The following is a 12,158-nucleotide window of genomic DNA, read 5'->3' as shown; positions in this document are numbered from 1 at the left end:
GCAAAAGTTTTTCATGATTGAATTGATGCTTTCAGATCCTGAATGAAGAGAGTTACGTGACCAAAAAAAAAAAAATGAGCATGAAGTTACAGTGTTACAGTGTTCTACAAATCCCCCTTGATTTGGGAACTTACCACCTGATTGTGTGAATTTTTTTAAAAGTGGCTTAATAGGGAGAAATACAGTGTCATGATTCAGAGATTCTGTCAAAATGAGATCCGCAGCAACCAAAAAAATTCATGTTGGATCAGGAGCACTTTTCTCCAGATCCCAGCTTTGAGTTTGTACTGTTTCTACTCTTTGGCCCGTTGTTAATGACCAGAAGCTGCTGCCTTGTCATTACTAGTCTCCTCGAAGTGTCACGACTGACTGGCCCCGAGTCTGAGACCCGTCACCCGTCCTTTGAGAAACCTGCTTTATCACTAGAGTAAACGGATGGAGGGCTGTGATTTCTTTTTTTCTTTTTTTTTTTTTAAGATTTTATTTATTAGAATGAGCAGTGGGTAAGGCCAGAGGGAGTGAGAGAAGCAGACTCCCCGCTGAGCAGGGAGCCCGATGTGGGACTCGATCCCAGGACCCCGGGATCATGACCTGAGCCAAAGGAAGGCAGATGCTTAACCGACTGAGCCACCCAGGCGCCCCAGGGCTGTGATTTCTTAAATACTAAAGTTCTTTTACAGTATATGCCTGAAAGATACTCAAAGACATCATCACGATACATTTAAACACTGTATCTATTGGATTGTTATGAACCTACAACTATACTTTAGCCAAGCTCTGTGGAGAGAATTCTACGTAACAGCCAGCTAGTTGTCCATGTTCAGTAGGACAACCCTGACATGTCAGTGGGGGTAAGGCCCTTGGTGAGCACTGGACTGTTGCCATAGTGCCAGGGATCAATGTCAGCTCTCCTGTCTCCCTTGTGCCCGCCCTGCGCCCCCAGGGATGTGTCCTCCGAGTCGGACAGCAACATCAGGCAGATCAACCAGGAGGCAGCGCACCGGCGCTTCCGCTCACGCAGGCACATCAGTGAGGACCTGGAGCCCGAGCCCAGCGAGGGCGGGGACGGCCCGGAGGTAAGCCAGCCCCACGCGGCCTCTCCCTCTCCTGCCCCCAGCTGGATTCCGTGTCCTCCTTTTTCTCCGGGGGAATCCTGTCTAATAATGACCGATCGTGGTCTTCCAGCTCATTGAGGACCATCGGGATGTTCATTCATTTAGGAAGTGCTTATAAAAGTCATGTTTGATGAATACGTGTGTCTCTCCATTACAAAAGGGAATGACATTGTGTCTAGTGGTGGAAATCTCAAGATATTTTCACTTTATAACTTACTTTTCCCCAGAGTCTGACCGTATCTTATTCAATGGCAACGTGGTTGTCCTCTTCCAGCAGTTGAATGAGCCCTGTAACGTGTGTGGGTACCACACATGCTTTTACTGAGTGGTGTTGACAATCATGGGATTTATTCCCAAGAAAATAGAAATCTGGGTGAATTTAAGAAGGTTTATTATTTTTCCCCTTAAATGTTTATGGTAAATTGCTGGAGGAAGAATTAGGAATTGAGCAACAAATGAGCAATGACTGCACCTTCCACGCACCCTTAACAACTCTATTTCCTTACTAGAAATCCATTCTTTTCAGACCGTGTGTTATGAAGATGATCATTCACAAAATGTTACAGTGCTCAAAATTGGAAAAGCAAAATTAATGATAATAAATTCACTGAAAGTTCCTTAAAAGTACTATTTAATTACAGCTTATAGCATCTCTGCTGTTTTCATTGTGACTCCTCAGCAGTTAGAGTAAAAGAAAATCCATGAAACTCATGAATGCATTCCTGAGAACATTTTTAACCCATATATGTCATCACTTGTGCTAGAACTGAGTCACTGCTCAGAGAGGTGGTGTTATAAAATGGTGAAGAGTACAGCTCCTAGAGCCAAGCTTCCTTGGGTCAGTTCCTGGTCCTGCCACTTCCCAGCTCTGTCCTCTTTGGCAAGTTACTCTTTGTGCCTCGGTTTCCTCATCTGTCCATCAGGGTAGTAGTCACATCTTCCTCGTGGTTATGGAGAAGATTGTGTGCCTCCTGTAGTGCTTGGTAAATGGTAATTATAGTTATTATAATGGTTATCATTGTTGGCAAGGTGACGAGAGGATCCCTTGTTCCTGCCATTTACCCCAGTGTCTCTCGTTCCTTGATAGCCTTGGGAGACCATTTCTGAAGAAGCGAACGTCTCTGGGGACTCCCTCAGTCTGTCACTGCCCCCACCACCATCCTCCCCAATGTCTCGGACCAGCCCTCAGGAGCTGTCTGAGGAACTGAGCAGAAGGCTTCAGATCACTCCAGACTCCAATGGGGAGCAGTTTGGTTCTTTGATTGTAAGTAATAGTCCCGTTTGAATGAGAAGTTGGGCCAGTATTTTACCATTGCTTATTCCTTATTGCTTTAAGTGTGCAAATAATGACCAAGATTCTTCCAGCTCCCAGAGAACTCTGACATTTTCCAAAGGTCTTCGTTTCCTAAGAGGACAATACCAAAATTAGTCCAAGCAGGTGAGAAATCCTGATTTGTAAAGAACTCAAGAAAATAAGGGTCCATGACTTCTATTATTACCAGGTTTAATCCTGAATTTCTTTTCCCAGCCAAAGGCTCATAATAGTACCTCCATCACAAAGGTGATGTTTCACACTGGGACCTAAGAGACATTGGGCCTCTTAATGAGTCCTCTTAATTTGTACTCTGCTGCACCCTGTCTCATTCTCATGTCACAGATGAAGGCATGATGTTGAAGGGACTCATCCGAGACAAAGTTAGAATGGGAGACAGAAGACCTCCCCTAAGTCCCAGAGAACAAATCCTTAAGAAAGGTTATGAAGTGGTGGCACGGACCTCAGGGTAACATTTGAACTTGGTTTCTCAACCATCAGGGAACCTCTTTCTAGAAAGTTGGGATGGGGCTAAGCCCCAATGAGAAGCAGCAAAGCCATCATGAAGACCTCCATGTTTGGCAACACAAAACCATGCAGAAAAGTCCATAGAAAAATACCTGCTTGTGTGTAAGTTGAGAACAAATGCAGTCTGGATGTTACTCAAGAAATTGAACTTAAAGATACGTTACAGTAAATGATAGTAGTCACTCCACTGAAAATGGCATCCTAGAAAAATAGTCATTATTACAACTGTATCAAATCTAAGTGGATGGGAGGACCACATCAAGTGTAAAAGCGAGTAAGTGTTCACAAAATTGTTACTTCAGTTACGGTGTTTAATTTATTTAAAGACACCATTGGCCTATATTCTATGAGTTGATGTGATTACTCAGTTAATGTGGGTTTATATTAAAATTCTGTAAATGTTTTTCAGAAAGAGAAATACCACTGAGACAAAAAATTTAATACCAAAGGGCGGGGGAAAAATTATATGTGGGGTATTTGAATTGGTGAAACTGTTGCTATGGAAACGACATAAGCAATGAAGCCATATATTTAAAACCTATAAAAGGTAGTAAGTAGTGCAAGAGCAGCAGGTGTCCACCTCTTTAGTCTACCAAGTAAAAAATCATAATTTTCTTCAGCATTAGTATTAAGTTAGCATCTCCAGTAATTTGTATGGGGACCAGCCTGCATTTAATTATCATAAAATACCTTTAGGATCCAAGTGCAAGAGTCAGTATTATTTTAAGATTTGTGTTGAGTCTGATTTAACTATTAAGAATGTCTTGAAAAAAGAGGAATACAGGACTCTTCTTCAGTTTTGCTTCTCAGAGTCACTCTGTATTCAAGGACAATAGCATGACCTTTTAATAAAGAAGGAATCCTTCATGCTAACCATTGTGGAAGGACACGAATGGCCCCCATCACTGTCTCAGCGTCTGTCTTTGACCTTACCCCACTTCTCATTGCAAAGTATTAAAAATGAGTGAGTGCCGTGTACGTACTTATCCCATGGATGAACCAGTTGCTGATTAGACACTTGTGTCTGGGGCCTACTGCTGTTCTCTGATGGATCTGTGAGGCTTTTTTCCTAACAATATAGATTAATACAAACAAGTCGGAGGAATGTTATACATCACACACTCGATGTTTTAGGTTAACATTGCTAATTTCCCTTATTCCTGTTCTGTACGACTTCAACTCCATTCAGAAGCTAAAATGATAAACACCTGACCCTTCGGAGTAGCGCAAGACCATATTTGAGTTCTCTGGACTTAGACTCCAACTGACCCTTTGTCAGTAGTAATGTGCAATAAATGTCTAATAACCATATATCGATATTTTTTCCTCTGTTCACATCACACTGGAACTTACCCCGCGGGTGCACCCCAAAGCAGAATACAAGACTGCCAGCTTCCTGTTTCCATTTTTAGAGCAGTACTAGAGCGTTACACTGGCCTCTTGAGTCCCCTTTCTTGTTTTGGCTCTTCCTCCTCTTTCTGCTGTCCCTCCTCACTAAGGACCAATCAGAATCCCAGTGGGACTGAAACGCTTGAAAATGCAAGATTACTTGGCTACTTGAAGGACTACTGTCACGGCTCAGAAAAGCTGGTGTCTCAGTTAATTACCTTCTAAGACCAAAGAGCACTCCATTAGGCCTCAGTGACATTTTTTAAAGCAACGAGCCCAGCTCCCGGGCCTGTGTTTTCATGATGCTTCATGTCCTTTCCTCCCTTCAGCAGAGAGAGCCGTCCTCGAGGTTGCGGTCCTGTAGCGTCACTGACACGGCCGCCGAGCAGGCTCATCTACCACCGGTAACCCACACCCCCTCGCCAGCCATCGGTTGGCTCTTGCGGCGTGTATTTGAAATCATCTGGGCTACAGAGGAAGAGTTTTTCCTGTGCACATCCATTCTCTGTCTAAATGAGACCTCAGAATTTCCTAGCAAATTAATTGCCCAAGGAGAGTGGATTTGCAGTACTAAGAGTTGCTGCCACGAAGTCTCTGAAATGCTAAAAACTTTCCATTGCTTGGCTTTTCCACCCAAATTCATACCAAATTCTGATGTGCTTACCTGACTTAACTAAAAAGCATGCTTTAATAATTCTTTTCTTTTTTTTTAAACTTCATTTAGTCACTAACGCTGTCCTCCGGTGAGTTGTATCTTAAGAACATATTGAATCCCTTTGAACAGGAAGAACTCTTCTGGGTTTGCAGGGAGTGGTTTTTTTCCCATCACTAATGCCCTAAACTCTCAACCCACAAAGCGCCTGTACCTTCTCCATAAAGGCAGCTCTACTAACTAAAGAATTGGTTATAATTTGTTCCCATCCTCCCACAATGTTCAGAACTAGCAGCAAATATGGGAGAATGAGGAGTGTTTGACAATATAGGACAAAAATAAGAACAAATAATCAAATTGGAAGGCAGACCAGGACTGCCTTGGGGAGAGGTCTGGTGTACGCAGTAAAAATTTTTTTTGTAAATTTGGTTCTTCCTTTGGAGGAGAAAATATTTTGTGGTTTTAGCAAGTTCAACTTGTTTAACCTTGACCAGTTTTTTTTTTTTATTAGTACAAATCCTTGATCATTTGGGGGGCACTAATACTATATCATGTATGAAGTTAAAGGAAAAAAGATCGTACTTAACAGTTTTTGTGCAGTCGTGGTGTCTTCCCCATCGTGTACATTTTTACTTCAAAGCATATTGTTGCCTGTGTTTTAGTCTTTTATGGTGACAGCATGAATTCATGAGTGTGCTGGTTAGCTGAGTCATTCAACCTGGTAGATTTCAGTTGTGGCGCACATGGAATGGACTGGTAATCAGAAGCTTGACAAGAGCATCCTTTCTGGGATGGTTTTAGTACAGGCCTCTCCAAAAACCAGACTAATCAGCTGTGATAGCCTGGGGAGGGGATCCTCCTCAACCTGATGATTCTGTGATTTTCCTTGATGAATTAATGGCACTTTCCCTCCTTTTCAAAATCAATGTCAATTTTATCTACCAAAGAGCTCACTCTCCTTGAAAACTGTTGTTGATTCCTCCCTCTTTCCCTGTACTCTATAAAGCTGTCAACTCACTGATCACTGGTGGCCTCTTACTCAAATTATGAGTTTGGCAGATTTAAGAATCCGCTTAATTATTTAACAGTAGGGGTAAAACCGGAGTGGTTGTTTCAGTTAAGACCGCTCACGTTCCTGAGGTTGCCGTTCATTGTTTTCTGGAATCATGGCTACAACCTGAGCCTTCTCTGGGTGGGAGGGTGATCATGTCCCTGTTTTTCTTCTGGTCATCAGTGAGTGGTTTCTCAGCTTTATTTGGACACGGTGGATTTCAGGGATTCTGATTCATGTCACCTGCCTTACTGGCTGTAGTGATTCCTGATTCAGGAAGCAGTGGGTGGTCTCCCTAAGTGCATTTCACTGATGTAAATTGTCATCAACAGCCCAGTGCCCCAACTAGGAGAGTGCGGTCATCAACTGTCACAGGTGGTGAGGAGCCAACGGTAATGATACCCTTGATCAGACATTAATGGCAAAACTGTGGGTTGGTTTTAACATTTTGCATAATGGTAACTATACCCTTTTTTCTTTTTTTGGATAAGATCAGGTTTTTTTTTTTCTTTTTTGGATAAGATCAGCTTCTTTGTGCTACAGAGCTGTACATGTTTGTCACTGTAAACCTCTCACATTGTTCAAAGGTAGTGGGTAAAACAACGATTTTTCATTCCATATAGTTTTATTAGGAATGCTGTCAAACTTCAATAGAGAACATTTAATTTGACTGTTTAAAATATATATCTGGGGCACCTGGGTGGCTCAGCCAGTTTCTTGATCTCTGCTCAGGTCTTGATATCAGGGTCGTGACTTTGAACCCTGCGTTGGGCTCCACGCTGGGTGTGGAGCCTACTTAAAAAAAAGAAAATATTCCTGCCACACTTGCTTCGGCAGCACATATACTAGAACATATTTCTGTCTTTAATGTTTGTACTCCTGGTCAGCTTTTCTTATTTGTTAGAATGCTTGGGTAAAATAATTGGTTTGGAGGAGAATAGAGAAGCCACAGGAACCGCACGCAGTTACACATGTGGATTCCTGGTCGTGCGCACGGCCCCCCTCTCTTGTCCATTTCCTGTACCAGATTTGCCAGACTGGGTTAGATTTTCTGTGTCATGAGCATGAGCCAGTGACCCTGCTCTGCCATGAGTCTCTACTCACAGGAATGAACAAGTGTTCGTATAATTTGGGGGGAGAGAGGAGAGGACATATTTAAGAAGTTTTAAAAGGTCTAGAAAAAAATAGTTCCTCTGAGCCAAGTATCTGTTACTCTTAGTCATTATTTTAAATAACTTTTAGTATTCCTATTTTGGGTAACTTGACTAGGACTGTGTACTTTAATTGCCTGGTTTTTGCTTGACCTCCCAGAGACAGGCTTAGCTTAAGAGTTTATGCTTTGAGCCGCTTGTAGCTCTTTGAAGAATTTTCCTTATTGTGTCACCATTGTTAGATTTGTCATAACTGCTTATTACTTGAGAATACAATACCTTTAAATACACATGCAATTGCTGATTTTCGGCAGGATGTGGACTTAAAGAGGAAAAATTCAGTTATATTGTTAGACTTTAATGCTCAGCATTGCACACAGGAAAATCAAATTGACAATCAGCGAAAATGAGCCCCCTATAAGGTATTGAACTATAGTGATTTATGTGCAAGTCATGTGTTGGGTGGCCAGGCTCAGCCTCCAGTAGAATTCAGGAAATTGTGAATTGAACTAGCCTATTTCCTACTGTGCACTAGTAACTTCTACCAGAAGCAGAGCTGCAAGGTGGAGAAGATCATTTCATTAAAGAATTTTAATAGAATTCAGGGCTAATGAGCATTCCCTGCCATCCATTTTTGCATTTTATTGGAGCCTTGGAATCTGCTGTTAGCACTGGAGTGTTGTGATAGCTGAAGATATTAAGTGACAGGATAAAGTGAATTATGAGAGCCCTGGGCTCCATGGTGAGAGCTACGTGGCAGGACAGAGTGACCCATCTGATTGAGGTCCTGTGGCCCCTGCCACTGCTGTGTTCTTACCATTCCCCCACCCCACCCCAGCTGTGAATTAAAAATATGAGTTTGGTTTTGTTTAAAGAAAGACTGGGTAGTAGTCATTTTTAAATGCTTTCCTACTCTGATGCTTCCCATGTACCTGGTGACCTTTCGGCTGCAGTAAGCCAACCTACCTGATGGCTACGTTAGAAACTGAGGCAGGTTTGATGAAAGTGTCTTTTCCAGTTCCATCTCTTAACCATGGTTTTTTCCCCTCTTTTGTACCCTCTCCTGCCCCTGCCTGCCAGCCCCACGTGTGCTGTCTCCTACTGGAGCTACCCTGGGACGTAACCTGTCATTCCATCCCCTGTGCTCCCACAAACATGCATGGCACACACACACACGTGCACACACACACAACTGGGATCTCATAAAGACATCACTTAGCAATTCGCTATTTTTCACTTGTGGTCCTTCCTCTGGGACCTGTTAATAATTACCACTATTCGGTGATGTGAATGCACCTCAATTTATATAACTCCCCCCCCCATGGATGAGCATTCAGCTCCACCCCCACCCCTTGGGGCACTATGTACCACGTTGCCTTAACCCTCCTGGCGGACATCTCTTCCCATGGTAGTACTTTGATTTTTGTAGCTTTAATGAACAACCCCTGATTGTCACCTATGGAACCACAACAGGTGGTTTAGGAACACTATACACTGGTGTATACGCACAGATCATACACACTGGGGTCACTTTCCGGCTGGCCACACAGGAGCCCTCTCTAAGACAAAAAGGAGTACAGTCCTTCTGGACTTCACTGTATCTACCTAAAAATACGCCGAGTTAACGGTATAGCAGAGTGTGAGCGAATCTTGGAGAATCTGTGATAGTACCAAACTGTTCATCGTCTTTAAAAGCAGATTGAAACTTTCACAGTTTACACAGAATTGATTGCTCCGTCTTAATGAAATAAACGGGGCCATTAGGATAGGCTGTTTGGTGATGCAAGACACAATCGCCTCTTCCGATGGAAAGCTGGGGAATTTAGTTAAATTAGCTGACTAGCAGTTGATAACTTGTCTCTTGAGGTCCTATGGAATGAACGCACATGTGAACGAACACTCACTCACTCACTCACTCACTCACTCACTCACTCAGCAGTAGAAACCCGATTTCGGCTCCAGGGCTGGGTCTCCTGCACAGTAGGAAATAGGCTAGTTCAGTGATCTGCCTGGAGAAGCTGAGTCCTGCCTCCTCCCCTGCTGAGGGTGATGAGAGCAGTGTAATGCGTCACAAATGCAGTTGTTGGCATACGTTGTTCTCCATGGTCATTTAGAAAGAAGTCTATAAAGGAAAAAGATTTTAATAACACCATCTCATGTAAATGGAGCTAGATTATAGACTGCCAGTTCAATTCTCAATAGAAGGTAAAATGAGGCTATTAATCAAAATCAGTGTTCTCTACTGCACTCTTAGTTTCCAGAAGCTGATTAGTCCCATTAACTGGATCTGTGAGAGGAACCTGGTACAGGAAGTCCTAACTGCTTTTAGATTTGATTCTGAGATTAACCATGGCACGTCCAAGTTATTGTAGTTTATGGTGTCTCCCCATAAATACCCTTTCCAGGGATTCTGTCACTTTAATACTACCCTGATGGTTTCCAGAACAGAGTTTTCTGAGTGCATATCTGATTTCCTCTCCCAAAACTTAACTCAGTGGGGAGGAGGAAAATCTGCAGATTGCATGCAGTCTTCCATTTAGCCCAAGCATTTTGGGTCATCATATAAGCAACAGTAGGTCAAAGAGTGATAGCCTATACTCTGCCAAAAATATGAACTGACCACTTAGGTTACAGGGTGGGTTCTGACTTAGTTCAGCAGAGTCCAGTTTTTGTAGTGCCTGGATAAAAAGTAGCCAAGAAACAGCTCTTTTGGATTGGTGCCTTAGCGAGGGAAGGAGGGAGCTTGAGGCGATAGATGAATTCATCTGTCTTTGGTGCTCAGAGAAGGGTCAAGTCTGCATGTTGCCGTCCCTTCCACTCTTGTTGTGGACCCACACCTAGATCCAGAACATTTATGGTCTCACAGTCTTGGAATTAACATTTAAGGGCCTTCAGGGCTTCATCTGGAAAAATGTCGAGAAAATGGTTACCGTAGTTTTAGCAGAAAGTCCTCTTACAAATAATCTTGCATTGCGTTGTAAACATGTTTTAGGAATAACCATTGAGGCAGCTGCTTCATGACTCAGTTTTTCTCTGGAATCTGCTCTCAAGCTTGTGGAGTAGAATATTGAGCCTCGGGAACTGCAGTCCCCAAATTAATGGCAGTGTCGTTGAGTGCACTTCCCAGTTCACGATCCTGCAGAGGCCCCGGGGGCCCTCCGACTGGGACCCTCCTTGCCAAGGCACAGTGTCGGTAGTGAACGGGAAAGATAGGATGTGCACACAGAGGCATTGGGCTCAGACGTCCATCTCCTTTTCCATGAATCCCTGGAACATCCTCGCTGGTCCCATGTTTCTCCACCCAGACCGCATTTCTCAGACTGCTTCCTATAAGCAGAAGTGTCTCGGGAATCCTTTGCAGTCTAATTTGGACAATCCAGATGCAGTCACTTTATACTGGACGTGTCTCTAAACCCAGAAACTGCATGTGCTTCTTTCACCCTTTTAAAGAGAGACACTCTGCATGGGAGGACGGGGGTACACAGAGCCTCGGTTCTCAGGATCCTCTGGAATTCGGTCCTCAGATTGCCCAGTGACTTCTTGACTGGGGCAGCTGCGCTGTCCTGGTGACTTTAGGAATTACGAGGGCATCTCCGTGGCAGCTATCTTGAGGGGAAAAAAGTGTTCAGAGCATCCCTCTTTTGGTAACCTTTGACAACTTGAAATACCTTTAAGCTCTGTGTGGTTTGACAGTAAAATCTAGTAATGGAAACAGATTGTATGTTTCTCGCAGGATCATGTTAGCAACAGCCCTTTATGTTTAAGACTTCAGGGCTTTACAACGGACCTCTGTAAGATTTTGGGCCTCATGGCTGTGTGGGGTTCATCTCACGGTAGATTGGAAGCTACTGGAAATCAGTTGCCTTTTTTCCAGACACTAATGTTGGTACAAGTGAAATTAAATTACGTGGTCTAGATCAAGTAATTCTCTGCGTGTACATTACTTTATTAAACTGATCAGAAAGCAAAATGCAGGATATTAAATAATAATGATTTCTTACACAAACAGCCATCAGTGGCCTATGCACACACCACGCCGGGCCTACCTTCAGGCTGGGAAGAAAGAAAAGATGCTAAGGGACGCACATACTATGTCAATCATAACAATCGAACCACAACTTGGACTCGACCTATCATGCAGGTACGCAGATCACCCTACAACTTAAAATCACAGGCCGTAGAAGCCAAAGTGTACATGAGCTCGCTGTTCCCGGTGTGAATGTATTGTTCTAAAGAACCCATGTTTAAGAAAACTTTTCTCACAAAGAAAACATGTGACTCTAAGTCTAATACTTGCCTGAGGAAGAATTCGGTCCTCCAGTCAGTCCATCCCTAGATGCGGTTTTAAAGTGGGACATGAAAGGTCCTGTCGGAGTGCCTGTCACAGTGTGTAGCTTCTCTCCCAGCCCCCCTTATTCCCAAGGCTGGTTTTTATGCTGGGCTTAGTGATTCATTTCTATTTCCTTTGAATGTGTTCCTCCATCCTTGCCCCCATTATTATGTTTAATCATTTCCTCCACGCCCGAAATAGGCCAGACCTCTTATTAGTGCTGGCTGCGTTGTTGTTTGGGTCCGTGCTCCTAATCACATGCACAGGGGGATTCTCCCGTGAAGCTAACTTGTTTTTGCCTCCAACATAGCTCGCCGAAGACGGTGCATCCGGATCCGCCACAAACAGTAACAACCACCTAATCGAGCCTCAGATCCGCCGGCCCCGTAGCCTCAGCTCGCCGACTGTAACCTTATCTGCCCCACTGGAGGTGAGAAGGCTGCCTCACCCTCTAACCGGGTCGCTCTCTCCCGGGACTTCTCATTCTCCTTGCTCATCTCACTTGGGTTTCAATTCTGCAGCCCCCATCCTCTCTGATCAGTCGTGGTGTCCGTGGCGCAGGGCGCTCTCATGCAGTCTCCCCTCACCCTTATTTCATGCCTCTCTGTGCCGCCGGCTAACCCCCGCGGC

General features: G+C 43.8%; 1 protein-coding gene across 5 annotated transcripts in view; it reads left to right on the top strand.

Moving 5' to 3' along the window:
* NEDD4L (NEDD4 like E3 ubiquitin protein ligase) overlaps positions 1-12,158 on the top strand; it is a 331,454-nt gene that overhangs the window by 268,681 nt on the left and 50,615 nt on the right. For 3 of the 5 annotated variants that reach the window (XM_028102915.2, XM_028102916.2, XM_028102918.2), the window contains 5 exons: positions 944-1,076; positions 2,203-2,379; positions 4,674-4,748; positions 11,208-11,339; positions 11,839-11,958. In XM_028102915.2, coding sequence (XP_027958716.1) covers positions 944-1,076; positions 2,203-2,379; positions 4,674-4,748; positions 11,208-11,339; positions 11,839-11,958 — 637 coding nt within the window. Of the gene's footprint in view, positions 1-943; positions 1,077-2,202; positions 2,380-4,673; positions 4,749-6,379; positions 6,440-11,207; positions 11,340-11,838; positions 11,959-12,158 lie in introns of all 5 variants that reach the window. The other 2 variants (XM_088019632.1, XM_088019631.1) reach the window with 1 other exon arrangement.

The sequence above is a fragment of the Eumetopias jubatus genome, unplaced genomic scaffold (assembly GCF_037043125.1).
Source record: "Eumetopias jubatus isolate StellerSeaLion01/CBP00866 unplaced genomic scaffold, mEumJub1_p1.0 scaffold_16, whole genome shotgun sequence".
NCBI lineage: Eukaryota > Metazoa > Chordata > Mammalia > Carnivora > Otariidae > Eumetopias > Eumetopias jubatus.
This window is presented reverse-complemented; position numbering and strand designations above follow the sequence as displayed.